The sequence below is a fragment of the Drosophila busckii genome, chromosome X, assembly GCF_011750605.1.
Source record: "Drosophila busckii strain San Diego stock center, stock number 13000-0081.31 chromosome X, ASM1175060v1, whole genome shotgun sequence".
NCBI classification, from domain to species: domain Eukaryota; kingdom Metazoa; phylum Arthropoda; class Insecta; order Diptera; family Drosophilidae; genus Drosophila; species Drosophila busckii.
Window position 1 is genome coordinate 20,745,063 of NC_046608.1, and position 16,112 is coordinate 20,761,174.

General features: G+C 37.2%; 4 protein-coding genes across 5 annotated transcripts; 3 read left to right on the forward strand and 1 right to left on the reverse strand.

Moving 5' to 3' along the window:
• The first annotated feature begins 428 nt into the window (after nucleotides 1–428).
• Nucleotides 429–5,592, forward strand: LOC108605408 (cuticle protein 16.5). 2 transcript variants are annotated; one of them, XM_033294439.1, is made up of 6 exons: nucleotides 429–517; nucleotides 2,126–2,381; nucleotides 2,498–2,833; nucleotides 4,474–4,573; nucleotides 4,641–4,693; nucleotides 5,565–5,592. In XM_033294439.1, exons 1-6 carry the CDS (start codon nucleotides 506–508, stop codon nucleotides 5,579–5,581), a joined length of 774 nt encoding a protein of 257 aa, XP_033150330.1. In that variant the 5' UTR covers nucleotides 429–505; the 3' UTR covers nucleotides 5,582–5,592. The 2 variants fall into 2 exon arrangements, with proteins under 2 accessions (XP_033150330.1, XP_033150331.1); XM_033294440.1 differs by lacking the exon at nucleotides 2,498–2,833.
• Nucleotides 5,593–8,119: 2,527 nt separating this feature from the next.
• LOC108605570 (transcription factor SPT20 homolog) lies at nucleotides 8,120–9,270 on the reverse strand. Its single transcript, XM_017995337.1, has 2 exons — nucleotides 9,161–9,270; nucleotides 8,120–9,098 (listed from the first exon to the last, which is right to left on the reverse strand). The coding sequence occupies exons 1-2, from the start codon at nucleotides 9,197–9,199 to the stop codon at nucleotides 8,307–8,309; spliced, it is 831 nt and encodes a 276-aa protein (XP_017850826.1). The 5' UTR covers nucleotides 9,200–9,270; the 3' UTR covers nucleotides 8,120–8,306.
• Nucleotides 9,271–9,483: 213 nt separating this feature from the next.
• Nucleotides 9,484–10,154, forward strand: LOC108605571. The gene has a single exon (XM_017995339.1). It carries the CDS (start codon nucleotides 9,508–9,510, stop codon nucleotides 10,102–10,104), a length of 597 nt encoding a protein of 198 aa, XP_017850828.1. The 5' UTR covers nucleotides 9,484–9,507; the 3' UTR covers nucleotides 10,105–10,154.
• Nucleotides 10,155–10,340: 186 nt separating this feature from the next.
• On the forward strand, nucleotides 10,341–10,720 carry LOC108607285. The gene has a single exon (XM_017997981.1). It carries the CDS (start codon nucleotides 10,341–10,343, stop codon nucleotides 10,644–10,646), a length of 306 nt encoding a protein of 101 aa, XP_017853470.1. The 3' UTR covers nucleotides 10,647–10,720.
• Nucleotides 10,721–16,112: the final 5,392 nt, after the last annotated feature.

The following is a 16,112-nucleotide window of genomic DNA, read 5'->3' on the forward strand; positions in this document are numbered from 1 at the left end:
GCAAGTTTAATTATTTGTTTTCTGATTTTGGTATTGCCGCATACCAAATCTATGTGGCATGTGGCATATTGCTATAAACTACATGTTTCCTCAACCAGGTAAATATGAACAACATGTTTTAATTAAACAATAGCCTGGCAATATAATCTCAATTTCGATTTTGGCTTGATACGCATTGCGTACTTTTTTGAAAGCCAATCAACGACTTAGGCCGGCAACGGGAAAACACAAACAAAATGAAAAACTGCTTTGAGGCGGGTGTCGGCCGCGCCTGCGTACCTTGGTGAGGCATGCAACAAACTCTTGCTGCCGCCTGTCTGCTGCTGCCTGTTTTGCCAATTTGAAAACTTGTTTTGCGTAAAACATATTTTGTCGCTAGCTTTGTATAAATAGGCGCAAAGAACGCGCTATTGAGACAGTTAAAGTTACGAAGCCAACCGCAGCAACGGTGCAACAAATATTATATTAAAAACAATATTTTTTTTAACTTTTAAAAATCAAAAAAATGGCATTCAAGGTGCGTAAAAGTGTGTGCTGCTATAATGTTAAAAAGTGAAGTGTGATAATTCCAATTTGTTGCTGTCTTTGATAGCTTGCAATAGTAAGCGTGCTTCTCACAGATAGAACACTGCGTCCTTTTTGGCTTGGCATCCTGACATGCTAGGAGATTGTAGTTCATTGGCCAACTAGTCTACTTAAAGTCAGCAGAAGCACGTGCAGTTTTTTTTTTTTTTTTTTTTACAATGTAAATAAAACGTATAAGAATATACAATTAATAATAATAGATGCAAAGCGATCTAAATATATTTACAAAATTATCTATGCGGTAATTTTCCTATAATTAAAATTTATTCAAAAACCGTTATCCACTGTCTAATCTGTTGCATAATTGCCAGCATACATCTGCCCCTGCTCATACGCAGCGTATACACAATTTTCTGCTATATTTAAATTAGGCCGACTTTAATAACATATACATTGTACTTTTAATTTACCATGTATTTTATCCCTCTCCATTTTTGTCTCTTGGACACTGCCAACTGCATTCCAGTTGAGCAGCTGCTGTTACGCTTAATTAAAATCAGATAAATGCCCAAAGACAAATAAAAAGCCCCAGCGGCAAGTCAACTGCAAGGCGCAAAGTTCGACAAAACAAAAGCTAAAGAATAACACAAAAAAAAGGGAAAACACAGCATAAATCGTAGATAGAAAAAGAGCTCTGCTTGGTACAAATCAAACAGGCTTTTATGGAATTTTGTTCTATGTGGTTATTTTATTTTTTGCATTTTTACGCCTAAATTGAAATTCAATGAAAAAACAAGACACACAAAGTATACAATATAAAAAGTAAATATAGAGAGAGGCATAGAAAACATCACAACAAAATGCAACAGAACAGCAAATTGTTCCAACTTTCTAGGCATTGCCTTGTGTATGTAAATTTGCAACGAACTGTATATATACATATTGAAGCTAAATGTTGTTATCAAACAACTTAAATAGTAAATTAAAGAATTAAATAAACTTACAAACATCTTAATTAGTGCTTTAAATACTGATTTGGGTAGAGTTAACAAACTGGTAAATAGCATAGACATATAGCTAAAGCACAAGGCTCAAAGGCAAAGTTGTTATGGCCACGGTCTATAGCCTATACTAAATGCAACGTAAATAACGCGCATACGCCGCATTGCAACGGCAAGCTCAAGGCTGATAATGATGCAAGTCATGCAGAGAGTGTAAGAGAGACCAAACGACAGATGTAGAGCAAATTGGTTATTTTTGAGTTTGTCATATACTTTGGCAACTTAATTAAAAGTTTATGGGCCTGCGATTTTGTATGTGTATGCGTGTGTTGCAGTGCACATCACATACTCGTATGAAAAAAATCCATATTTACACATTTACGCCAATTAAATTATGCATTGTATTGACAATTAAAGTGGTAGATTACATGCACACATGTATGAATTCACAGCAATACAAATGGATTTGATATGCCAGTCAATATCATATTACAATTAAATATTTATCGAACTAATTAAATAATTGAATACTTAAATATATTACATAATTTAATTTATCTACAATATTTGATATTTTTTGTTTTTATATTTATGCTCAGTTCTTCTTCTGTTTGGCTGCTGTGGTAATTGCCTGCGCTCATGCCAAGCCCGGCGGACCTGCTGCCTACTCAATTAGTGCCCCAAGTGTGGATCATGCCTCAGTAGGCAATACACAGGAACATACCGTAAAGGGACACTATGGCCAATCATCGCAATCGGACTATGCCAGCCAGGTGCAAACGGCGCACTCGCAATCCCATGTGCAACGCTCCAGCATTAGCAATGATGCCGGCCTAGCTCCCGCTCACTATGCTGGTAAGTCTCTTTCTCTCTCCCGCACTTTTTTACCCAACCTACGCACATTACTTGCACGTAGTTTAAATGCTAACCACGCAAAAAACAAACTTGCACCCAAACCTAATCTTGTTTAGCTGCTCCTGCTGCGCACGCCGTCGCTATTGGACACACTGCGCCCGCTGTGGGCTATGGACTGAGTCACGGTTTAGCCTATGGTGCGCACTATTCAGCGCCTGCTTTATCTTTCGGCGGCCATTATGCTACCGCTGCCGCGGCTACACCTAGCTATACGTATGGCGGCCACTATGCCGCCACTGCGCCTGCCTTGCAATACGCTGGCGGCTCACATTTGGGCTTGGGCTATGGATACAGCGCTGCTGCACCAGTTTATTCGCATGGCTATTTGGCCGCTGCTGCTGCGCCCGCGCCATTGCTAAAGTATGCCGCCGCTGCTGCTGCTCCGTCTTATGGTAGGTGTCACTGCGCTAACCAATATTAATCTAATTTTTGCACCCTCTGCACTTTTCGGCTTTTGGTTATTTTTGTTTTTTTCTTTTGGGTCCTACTAATATTTTGTTACACAACAATTTTCAGCAATTTATAGCATGCAATCAAAAGCCAACACAACACAATCAATAGTTTAGGCAGCTGCTGCAAAGTTGGACACTACAAAAAATGGTTCCTGTGTTGAAATTTTTGGCAGACATAAGCTCCATTTCTGTTCATTTTTTCCTTGATTCTTGTCAAAATATCAGCCGCTTATTTTTTTTAGTTTAAGTTTCACAACTTTGAATTGAATGCTCGCTCTTGTCCAGTGTATAATTTCTGTGCTGGTATTTTTGCTTTTGTTATTGCGCTTGCAATTTATTGTATTTCTCGCTTTTCTGCTCGCCAAGTGCACTTGGCCAAAACAAACTCGATGCCGAGTAAATATCAACAAACTTTAGTTTCGGCCACGTTTGTGCTTCGTCTGTAAGCTGCAGCAACAGAAAAGTAAGCAAATAACAAAAAAAAAAAAAAAACAACAACAGCGTAAGCGCATTAAATAGTTGTTGAGAGTCTGTCTTGAATTCGACCTATTTGACTGGCGACATCAAAATCCTTGAAGTAAACAAGTCTAGCATAAAGTGTAAACAGAAAAATAAGCACATTCAGCACATGTTTCAAACAAATATTTACGTTTTGTACGCTGTATGCTAATAGCCCCCTAATCGATAAATATTCGATTATATGGTAGGCACTTTGCAATTATCTAAGTAATATTGTATGGGTGTCAACGGAATGGGGAGCCATGGAGTTTAACCCTGCGCTTATTTATATACAAACAGCATATTATTATTAATAAATTAAGGCGTGTGTGTGTCGTACTACTGAAATGCTACTACATGTGCTGTTACGCTATCGATTTCTGTTTAGACAAGTCAGCCAATATATGTATATATATATCTAGTTATCTACCAATAGCGGACAAGTCAAGTTTCCATCGAGCTTTTGACTGGACTGCTCTCCTTCAAGTAATCAATCATTCATCACACATTAAATTGTTGCCAACTACTTAAACGCATTGACACAAAACCCCGCCAATGATGAGCCATCCTATTCTATCAGGAGAAACACACTTCATAGTCGACAATCCTCTGTTGATGTCCAATATTTGTTTTTGCACATGGTCTAGTATCCTAAGCATTATTATTCGATTATATTCTGCTCAAACAGCACAGTTAATGTGGCTTTGTTTTTTTTAAAGTAAGGTTTCATGTAAAGCTGCTAATATGTATGTCTGACAAGGAGACATGTGATTATAATTATAGTTATGCTTACACATTATCATCAATTTTCACTTTCTATTTTGACTCTAAGCATTTCGGAGACTCAGCACATAAATATACGCTGAGACAACAAGACAGTTCCTGTGTCACTAAATTGATGCCCTAACAGTTTGTTAGGGTAGGGGACGGTAGAGCAGAGTAAAAGCAACTAATAGTTGGTTAATGCCGGCCGTACGCGAGACGCTATCACTTGCGCTCAAAACTGCTTGTAGGGCAATCAAATTGCAGTAGAAACTTATAAAATCTGTCTTAAATGCCACTTGGCATTCTTCATTTCGCAGCACCCGGCATTATTGGACATGGCTATGGATTGGCTGCACCGGCTGCAGCTTATGCCGCACCTGCTTACACCACACATCTCGCCGCCGCTCCCGTGTTGAAGTGAGTAATTCTTTTCTATAAATAGCTGCATTTGCAACTCCCTAGCAATATAATAATATTTCTACAGGTCTGCTGTGGCTGCCCCCGCTTTGGTGCATACATCGGTCTCCGGTCATGGGATTCGAATGCGAAAAGGTAACTCAAGCCACATTCCAGCTTAAAGCTTCAACTAATTTGTGGCATCTGCAGGTTTTCAATTGTCCAGCTAATTTGGCTTCGCATCGCCGCTGGCATAAGCCCAAGTCCGAAATGCAGGCCAACAAGAAGCGTAGTAGCCTCAATGATGCCTCCAGCTCTAGTCAGGATGCAAGCAAGTCTACCACAGAGGATGCCGCCGACGGCATTTATCCTTGTCATCAATGTGGCAAGATGCTTTCGGGAATACTGGTATTGACTATAGGTAGCTGGGAAAAGAATTAATTCATAAAACGAAAAATAATCTTAAAAACAAAATAACTGGATTTTTCCTATGCAACTAGTATTGAGTTTAAGTAATTCATTTTAATTGCTAGAATTAGAATTGCATAAATCTTTTGATTGAATTTAGCATTGAGCTTAATTAGTTTCTCAAATAATTTGTTGAAGTAAAATAACTTTAAGTAACATTTTATTCAATTTTCAGCTCTTCAGCGCACTTTATGTTGATTTTTTTTAAATATTTTTAATCTCAACGATTTGCCAATCTTTGTTTTTTACTATTACAGCCACGCCTATCTGAAGAAACATCAGGCCTCGCATCAAATGATGGAGAATCTCAAGAGCATGGACTTCTTTCATCATCAACAACAACAGCAGCAACATCAGCAGCAGCAGCAAGCGCCGCCGGCAACAGCCACACATGCAACTGCAGCAACGCAGCAGCAGCTAACAGCCACACACCTACCTCCAGTCAATTAATAACTAATAATTTTCCTAACAGGGCCTTGCTGTGGTGCCCCCGCCCAGCGCTTTTGGTGCTTACATTCGGTGTCTTCCGCGGTAACACTGGAATTTCACTACGGTTACTAGTAAATTACGAATATCAATGGACCATTCAGTCCCAGAGGCCCTCAGGCATATGACATTTATAGTCAGACAACAGCTGAAATTTGAACACTGCAAACTGTCCAACGTGTGTGTGCGCTATTAAGCACCAAAACGCATATTTAAAGAGTCACTTAGCTGACTTAAATTGAATTAATGGTTTACATGCTACACCGCACGATGAACCATAATGTAATAGCCTCTCTAACTCATTGTTATCACAGTTCCGACTTTTTTTAATACTTTGGTCACGATTTTTTATCGCGGTTGAATTTATGTTTTATTTAAAAAAAGAAAGAAATATACATGTGAAATGTTGGATTTAAAATTGGAAACATATACATGTTTATATGTACAAAAAAACTACTTCTATTTTATGGGTTAAAGTTTCGCACAATTGATTTACAAGCGCACGGCCAAAACGATTCAACGATTTATTTGCCACGCTTCAGCTAATTTTCTTACACTTGCCATACGTTGCATTTTTACAAAATCGCTTTTTTAAAATAGGAAATTAATGTATGTGCACACATCTATCCGTGAATTAATGTGCAAAATGCCCAGAAAGAAAGTATTAAAGCTTCAGATTTAAAGCTCCATCACATTTTGTATAGGCTAAGGGCAAAAGCTTATTAAGAAGTAAAAAATGTGTATGCTATGAATAGAAATGAAATCCGAATACTTTTAATGAAACACTAGTACCATATCATATTTGCATTTCATACAATAGAATAAAACCTTATATGCCGAATGGGTTAAATTATGCAGCAGCAAAGAATTCAAGTTATAGTTACATAAATAAATATATATCAAAATATTGCACGTGATTTGCCTCAAAGCAAAACTTATTTTGAACTTAAAGCAACGAGTGCCAGCCATCAAAACCTATTTTGCCTTTTGCTTGCAAAAGAGACATATACAATGATAGAGGAATAGAGAGAGATTGAGTGGGAGAGAGAAAGACTTAAAGGACACCTGACGCCTTAAGGACACTCGCTGGGCCAACACAAATAAAACAGTTAAAAGCAATCGAGGCGGCAAATTGCCTAACGTTTTTCATTACACACAAAAGCCAAAACAAGACCGCTGCATCACCAGATGCTGTGTTGGGAGGACTTAAGAGCATTGAGCGCCCAAGAAATACAACTTTATTATATATTTCAAGCATATTATAATATGCGTGTATGCAGTTATTCTTAATTTCCTTACCAAACGCTTTAAGAATTTAACGTGCAGGTTAGGTGAACCAATTGAAGCAAATGCATTGCATTTTAATTGCTCAGATTATATAAAATCTCTGAAATCTGCAAATGTTATGGCAAATCACTGAATTGTATGCATTAAGGCCAAATAATTCAAGTACAAATTAAAAACAAAAAATGGAAAGCTACGAATAGCGCAGTTGATCAGAGTCACATAGGTGAGGACTTTTCACATAGGACCTATTCAGGAAGTCCTTGTAATGGATAAGATATTTAGCTGGTCCGCTGCTTCCATTAAACATTAATTAATAGACCTTATATACGACTTTATACAGCGTCCAAAGATATTAAGAACAGTCAGCATTGACTATCTGACTAGCTCTTTTCACACTGACAAAAGTCACTCAGAGGAAAGGTATAGCACAGTTTGTAAATATGTACAATATTCTCTTTGCACAAATCGCAGCGGAACTGAAGAAACTAAAAAACAATCAAATATAACAAAATAGAAGAAGAAATTAGTGGACAATTGCAAGGCATGCATCTAAATAGCTGAGTGTGCTGAAACAAACAAAGGAAAATAAATAACGATGGCATAGTTGTGGGGGAATAATTCTACAAAATGCAGACATGCATACAAATTTATACATGTAGATGTATTTGTGCAAAAAATTCAGTTTACTGCGTTACAAGGAAATAATAAAATCAAATCAACACAAATATGCAACAAACGAAAGAGCTGGCTGAAATTGTTGCCAGTTGTATTTGTGTGTGTGTTTGTTTCCTGTTCATTTCCTCAGCAGACAGGACAATTGAGTACAAAGCCAAAATGTCTAGCATCTGACTCGCTGTTGCTCAGTGTCGCTCTCTTTTTCTCTACGTCGCTGATAACTGTTTGTGTCTAAAAACAGTTAGGTTTGCTACTTATCTGAATTTTATACCTCAAATTTTTGCCGCATTTCCAGTGTGGCATCCATGGCGTATGCGTAGTGCTGCAGAGTTACAACTTATTTCAGCTTAAATCTGCTAACTAGTGTTCTGATGATAAAAAAAAAAACGATTTCATTTAATTCTTATATATATAATTACACATGCATGTTTATATTAATTTTGCATGTTTATGATAATAAAAATTTCATTCATTTCAAGCAACGTAATGTAGGATTGTAATTCAAATTAATTGGACTTTGCGTTTGGTACATTTCAACGATTTTGTTTGACTCATATTAATTTTTTTTTTATTAATGTTTTTTGATACATTTAGCTAAAGAGAATCGTCGTGTATATGATATGTATACATCTTTATAGTCACTGCAAATTTATTTATTTCTACGCTGCTGCATTGAACCCAATTTTTACAAAAATTAATCTTAGAAATAGATTACAATTAATTTCTCAAAAAAAAAATCCAAAAAAAAAAATAAAAAGTTAAATATAGAGAGACAATATCCGTGAGAGACGTGAAATTCAGCGACACCACTGGCGGCTATGCATTCAGAGACACCCTTTTAGAAATTATAGTTGAGATTGCCGCTGGAGAATCTCACGTGTGAAACATCGGCGGAAGATTGATACGATGGAGCACCCAATACGGTGGACTCTGGTATTGACATTCCAAAGTTTTGTGTGGTGCTTGGCGCCAACTGCCCTGTGGCGAATTGTTGGGCAACTGTTTGCTGCTGATCGCGCAACACATCCTGCTGTTGCTGTTGCATGAAGCCAACGTGCTGCTGAGTTGAGTAGTAACTGGGGCCAAAAGGTTGCTGCTGCTGCTGTTGTTGTGGTCGTGACTGCGACTCCTGCTGCGCTTGCAAGCCATTGTTGCTGCCGATTTGCTGTCGCGCAATGTAGCGTGTGCCAGCGGCAGCTGGCTGTGACTGCAATACTTGCTGGGTATGCTGCTGTTGGACTGATGGCTGTTGCTGCTGTGTGGCCGATACATCGGGATAGTACGTGTAGAGCTTTTGCAGCAGCTGCTGTTGTTGCTGCTCAAACTCCAAGCGCTGACGCTGGTAGTCAAGGAAGGCCGACTGCATTTGATCCGCATAGCTGGGCAGATTTGCCTGTCCTCCTTGCAGCTGTTGCTGTGCCAAATATTGCTGCTGTTGCTGCTGTTGCTGCTGCTGCAACAACTGTTGCTGTCGCTGTTGCAGACTATTATCTGCTGTTGCTGCTGCTGCTGGTGTTGCTGCTGGTGCTGCTTGCTTGGATTTGAGGCTACTTCCTGCGGGTTGGTGTGTATAGAAAGCTTGATGTTGTATGCTCGGTGCTGGAAATCTGGAGAATTGAGTCGAATGTTGCTGGAATTTAAAAACCAAAATATTATTTATAAATGAATCAAACTTGAAACAAGCGCGTTTACCAATCGAGCGGCATTTTTACGTTTACTTGCAGCTCTCATGGTTTATATTCTTTTGTTTTTATTTCTTTATAAATAAATTACTAATTTTGCAACACAAAATATATATGTAACGAGAGGAAAAAAAGGAAACGTATAAATTTATGAACAAAATTTGTAATATAATCAGATAGAGCGAGCGAGCGAGACTGAAATAAAATTGTTTTTATATGACACCCAACATTTACTTGCGGAAGTCTATAGCACAGCCTGCTTTGAATCAGATAAAAAAAAAATTGTAGAGCACGCAACTGTTTGCACTATGTATATAAAGCTAACTAGTTAAGCAGTTGCTTGGAAAAACTGTAAACATGCGGTGCATATGGCAAGTGTTGTTACTGCTAAAGCTAACTTATGCTCAGAATCCTATCGAGCAGATGGCATCCAGTGCACTCAACATAGGCAATCAGTTGCTAAATCAGATGCAAGAGGGCGCCGCGATCAAACCGCAATTGAGCTTTGAAACTCCACTAATGGCAGTGCGGTCCAAATCAGCCGTGGGGCATGGAGACGCCATGCGTTTGCCTCGCGACGATTCAGAAGATTCCGACTCTGAGTCAGCGGAGCGCAGACGACGACGACGGAAACGTGCACCCTGTATGAAAAAAATGATGGGTGCTACAACAGAGGCAGCTGAGGATGATGTAGAGGCGCGTCGCAGACGCGCTGCGCGTAAACGCGCCGCCAACAATTCCTCACGCTCGCGAGTAACTAAAAAGAAGCTACTGTTGTTGCATCGCCGTCGACGTCAGTTAATGCCAGAGCAAACAGCGCAGCAACCAGCCCAGCAGCTAGCAGGCATAGGTGAACGATTCAAAGGCATGTGGCTAGCATTTGTGGATAATGTTATGGATGTTGTGCAGCAAATGCATCAGAAAATGAAAGGCACCGCTGAATCAGGCTTTTAAGCATCAGATATTTTTTGTGTAATTATAAGAAGGCGTGCTATTCATAAATAAACAAATAAATTAACTCTTAATTGTGCGCTTGTTATTAAAAAAAAACACCAATTTATATTAAACATATGTAGATATGTACATTTAAAAAATCTGCGACATGTTAAACATTTCCCCTGTGTTGCACACGCTATTAAGTTGGCTTACAAAAGCCACCTGATATTGTTAGTCTCTACGTAGTTGTCATGATGCCGTACACTTGGCTTTTAACGCTTAGCTTGCTTTACGCTGTGCTTTTTACTTTTGCCCACTGTCAATCTGACTTGGAGGGAGACTACTCCAATGAATATGACGATGTGCGGCCACATTTTGTGTATCCCGATGAGCCGCGATTGGATCGACGTCTTAGCGAGGCTGCTCAGCAATTTGGACAAAGCGTGCGCAATGCTTGGCAGTCTATGGTGGATTCTTTTAAGAACTACTTTCAGGAACTGCATGATGTATTCGCTAATGGTGAGCAAAACAATGCGGAAACCTTATCAGGAAATAACTGAATAAAAAGGGCTTTTCGTAGTAAAATCCCAACAACCATTACTACTTGCTTGTAATTATTTCTTAGCAAGCTTAAAATTTATTGAATTTAAGAATTAAGAATTGCAATTGAAATAGTAACTTGTCAATACATATGTGTGTCGCAAAATAAAAACGTTGTCTGGTTATGAAAATTAATTAAACACTTATTACCAGGTCATCAACAAATGTAGAAACGAACAGGTAAAATTCCAAAAGGCAATTATATTATTTGATAAGCGGAAAAATACGCTATTGTAATTATAATACGTATAATACATGCTCACTATTGTTGGGCTTTAAATATTAGTGACACAAAGATAACACAAATTAAAGGTAAGCCCATTAGCGTAATATATGGAAAATATGTACTCACGGAAAAGACAAAGGGCAAGGAAATAAATTTATATGTATATTGAAGGCAAACTGGTGCTGTGAAATTCATTTATGAATGAATATATTTAACACAGATTGATATTTTACATACACTTCTTAATGCGCATAATTATATGTGTACAATTTTCAATTAATTGATTCAGTCCTAATTAATTATTTATGACGTTCATTTTTGACTTTCAAATACCTTAACCTGGCAAACATAATAAACTGCTTGAAGTCATATTGGAAATTTATGAATCCAATATTATGATCTTCAGATTGCTCAGTAATTTATATATTTTTTATTAAGTACATCTAGTCAACGCTCCAAGCACAAAACAAATTGCTAAAAAGTACATTTGCGGCCCAATGTTAGCACTTGTGTTGCAATTACATTCTATCTGTGATCTTAAATATCAGCAGAGCTTGCCAATGATGTAAATGAACGGACACAACATATGCATATGTATCTATATACATATTTATATATGTATGATCACAAAGAGTATACAGAAAGTGAGGAGCAGTTTGAAGAATTGGGAAACATTAGGTGTAGTGAGAAACTCGTTTTGTTGACTGATAGCCTGAGATAAAGCTCCACCGGATGTGAGCAGCTGCAACACGAGAACAACAGCAACATTGACAAAAGCAGCAACCATGCATCGCAGATAACTAAGCAGTAAACTATATTAAGCACGCGTTTGTCGCTGCTTTTAAGTCAGTGCAAAGGTGAAAATGCAAGCGTATAGAGTGTTAATGTTACTGCTCTTGCTCTGCGGCAGCTGCCCGAGGAGAGCGCTCATGCAGGTAAGTATTAAGCATAAGTTGTATAATGACCTGCATGTGTATATATTGTTTTTGGTGTAGGATGTAGCTACGGGCATGCTGCTGGCTGCCGCACAGGTTAAGGAGCTGATAGAAACTGGCGGCGGTGCACGCCAGGAGCAAAGCGTTGAGATCTTGGGCCAAAGAATGAGCGGTGGCATGCAGCTGGGCTTCGGCGATGCGATGCGTCCAGCTGGACGTCGTCGTCGTTAAAATAAAAAGCTCATAGAAGCGTCAAACAAGAACTTACCAATTGCTGTTGTGGTTGCTCTGTTAGTTGTTGCTGTCGTTGTTGCTCTGCTGCCGATGCAATTTGTAGTTGCAGCGGCTGCTGCTTGTCTGCTCCTCCATAGTACCGCGTAAAACTCTGCTGCAGTGCGGGCGTTTTGAGCGTAAACGAGCTTGTATTTGCATCTGCATGTAAAGATAATTGTGCCTCGACTGTTAGCAGCAGCCAACAGCCCAAGGTCAGCGTCACAGCTTGTGTATACATCCCAACAACAAAACACAGCACAACACAAAACAAAAATGATTTATGAGCCTTGCCCGGGTGTTAACTTTAATTTTAATGTTAATTACTGCTCGTCAGCACGCTGCCTGCAACACTGACAACCCACGTTAACCAAATGTGCCTGGCCCGCACGCTGGTCAACGTATTTATATGTCCATGGCTGTTGGTCTACAAAATTTATTTATGCGCTTGCAGTGCGCCAAGTCTTCATGTGTACGTGAGGCGCCGTGTACGTGGAGCGGCAATGGTAAATTGTATTGGGCCATAAAGCTGCTTATGAGAAAGGCAATGGTGCTGCTTAAATGAAAAGTAATGAGCTTAATCAATAGGGTGGCCAAGACTTAAGCGCCAAATGTATTTTTTTATTGTATTTTGATTTATATGCTATTGCACGCCTCCTTGCTCTGAGATCTGAGAATAGGTAAAATATATCATTAAACAAGATTATATGCTACAAATGTTACGTATTGCATTTGCTTTTAGCACTAAGTTACGCATATATTGCTATATTCGCTTAAGGATTTTCTCATAAATATATATTTATATATAATTTTATTCTTTTGTGGCAAACATTTACTAAGCCAACAGGTGCTGTTTAATAAGAAACTATTTAAGTTTCTTGAAAGTGTCACAATCAGTATCAACAATCAAGTGCCTGACGCACATAGCTGCACGGCTATAGTAATAACAACAACAACAAACAGCAACATTCAAGCAACACACAAACTTAATATGCAATAAAATTTTCAATACGAATTGTATATATTGTACAGCTCTTATATAATACCTACTCATGAAAGGGCGAGTGAAATGACCGCAGGCCACTGACAGCGGCGAAAACAAACGTTAGCAAGGGAACGCTGTCAAAATGTTTGCTGTTTATAGCGACGTGCCTGACATACGAATGAATCAAGCCACTAGCACAGACCATCTAACTGAAGTACCTGGCGAATTATTTTGTTGTATTTCATTTTTGAACTGCGCTTATGTAAATCAACAAGTGATTATTAAAGCCGATGCGCTTAAGCTAAAACTGCCTGCCAAACGGTAGTCTACATTGCGTATACGTGATCAACATAAAATACATATGTATGTATGTATGTATGTGTGTATATATTGTTATTAGAGCGCACGCGGTTCATTTCATTTAACAAAACGCAATCGCAATTGAAAGTTGTGTTTGTGTGTCATTTATTTTAAGCGCACGTACGCAAAACGCCCACAGTCAGGGGAGGTAGAAGTGCAACTTAGGGTCGGTAACAGTAAATGAGTATATTATTAAGCTATGTATATGAATATTTGTGCATGTAGACTCATGTACATACATTTCACAATTTAACGCGCATAATATCAATAAGCTGACAATAAAGACCAAACAGACCAACAGGAAAAATAAAAAAAATTACCACAGAGAGGCAAATTTATGTGCAAATAATTGCAGCATACGTAATATGTATTACGTATACGCCTGTAACTTCGAACGCTTTATGTGGAATATCATTGAAGGGCAACTAGCTGTTTAAAGTTGACTAGACCAATGACCGATTGATCGAACTCTAGGTTGCAGAGCCTAACATTTACTTAAGAAAATGCATCCACTTTTAGTTTTGGGTTTCTTTTTTTAAGTAGTGCTTAATTAAATGTGGCTTTGCCAACAAAGGCAAACTTGTCATGCAGCATTGAGCACGTTGATAGTAATTGAATCGTAATCAGAATAAAAGTTATGTTAAACTCAGCGAAAAAAGCTAAGCTGAAATTGTGGTAAATGGTGAATCTATATTGCGGGCAAATAACGGTACTTAATAATTATAGTACGCCATTTAAAAGCCAAAAATTGCGGTTTTGGATGCGCAACCGCTGCCAAAAACAACCTGCAAAAAGTAGAGCAGTGAGATAGGGGCCAGCTGGGGAGGAGGGGCCAGCTGCATGGAGCAGTGACTATTTTTTCAGACTGTTAAACCCAAAAAGAGCTGAACTTTTGAACTCGCACAGTGACCCCATTGCGCGCGCACACGCACACACACACACTGAAGCACATTTATTGGGCAGCGAATAATTTCTGGCTGTCCAATAGTTATCCTTTTTCTTCTTACTTACATTTTTATTTTTCATTTTTGACCAACTTTATTTCACTATGCCAAACAATAAACATTGCATTCATACTATTTTTTGTATGTTAAACTCGCAAATTTTTATTAGCTTCTTGGTTTTTCACGTTGAATATAAAAAGCAAAAAAATATTACATACATACACACATTCAATTTACGCACAAGTATGTTTTTATTTAGGTATAGTATATGTATGTTTTATAGTTACGTTTACTTTTGAATACAGTATACATACAATATGTATACTACATATGTAAGTACAATTATATCTAGTAATTTATATTTGGGGGACTTGAATTTTAATTTGCAATTTGCAATTTGCAATTACTTTTTTTATTTCAATACTAACATCCATTAACATTGGTATACATGTACTTATTTCATTTTGGACTAAAATTGTATTTAAATTTTAAAAAGCTTTTATGGAAAATTATCTTTTTTACTTTAATCCAAACATACATTTGTATGTATGTATATATAAATATATATGTGTTTATGTACATACTATATGTATCTACGATATATATATATATATATTATTATTATTTTTTTATTCATTGATAACTGTTTGGATGCAACACAAATATTTTGTTTCATTTTATTAATAAGGTTTGTTCTTTTTTGCATTTTAAACAACTTTAATTTTGGAAAACCAGTCAGTATCACTTAAGTCCATGAATATATGTTATTCACTTTGCTGACAAATATATAAAGAGTTGCAATTCTTGGGTTCGCAAGAGTGCATTATGACTATAGTTCCACACCTATATTTGGAGTTTTAGTTGAGCCAATTATAACTTTAGCATATAATAAGCTTTTGGGCAAATTATTATGTATGTAACAGGTTTCTCATTAAAATTTGATATTTAAATAAGAATTGTAATTAGCACAACATTTTAGAAAGAATAGGTTCAATTACATTAACTACATGCATTTTCGCTTTGTTGATTTTTGGCTGTTTTTGCAATTTAAATAGCAAAGAACAAAAATAATTTAACACTGTTAACAATGTTTATTTAGCAAACGATTTATTTAAGTTCTCATACTTTTTACTCTCTCTCTCTCTCTCTCTCTCTCTCTCCTCTCTTCCTCTCTCTCTCTTCTCTCTCTCTCTCTCTCTCTCTCTCTGTATCTGACTCTCTACGACATTTTCTAAAATTTGTATAATCCAATTCGTTTGCTTGGCACATTTCTTTGTTTATATATTCTTATGTAAATTTTAAAGTTTAGTCTTTAAGTTCATGCTAGATATAAAATGCTAAATATTTGTCTGACAAAAACAGTTTTTTTTTTAACAATTTTATAATTTTATAACATTTATATGGTATGTTTATTTTTAACAAGCTGTATCTGCTTTTGGGTTTCATATTTATTTTTTTTTTAACAGCAACTAATTAATGTGCATAAAAAGCTAACATTAAAAGGGGCATTTAAAAACACATTAAGTAGCCGCATAAAATCTCTTGCATTTGTTGATTAAATTGTATTTTTTTTATTTATAGTACTGCCGTAAGTTAAAAAAAGCTTTTGCTGCTTTATAGAAAAATCAATACCTTCTTAAATCATCTAAGAACGATTTTAAAATTCAATAATGGCATTAAATATGGAACAAATGAAAAAGAATTAA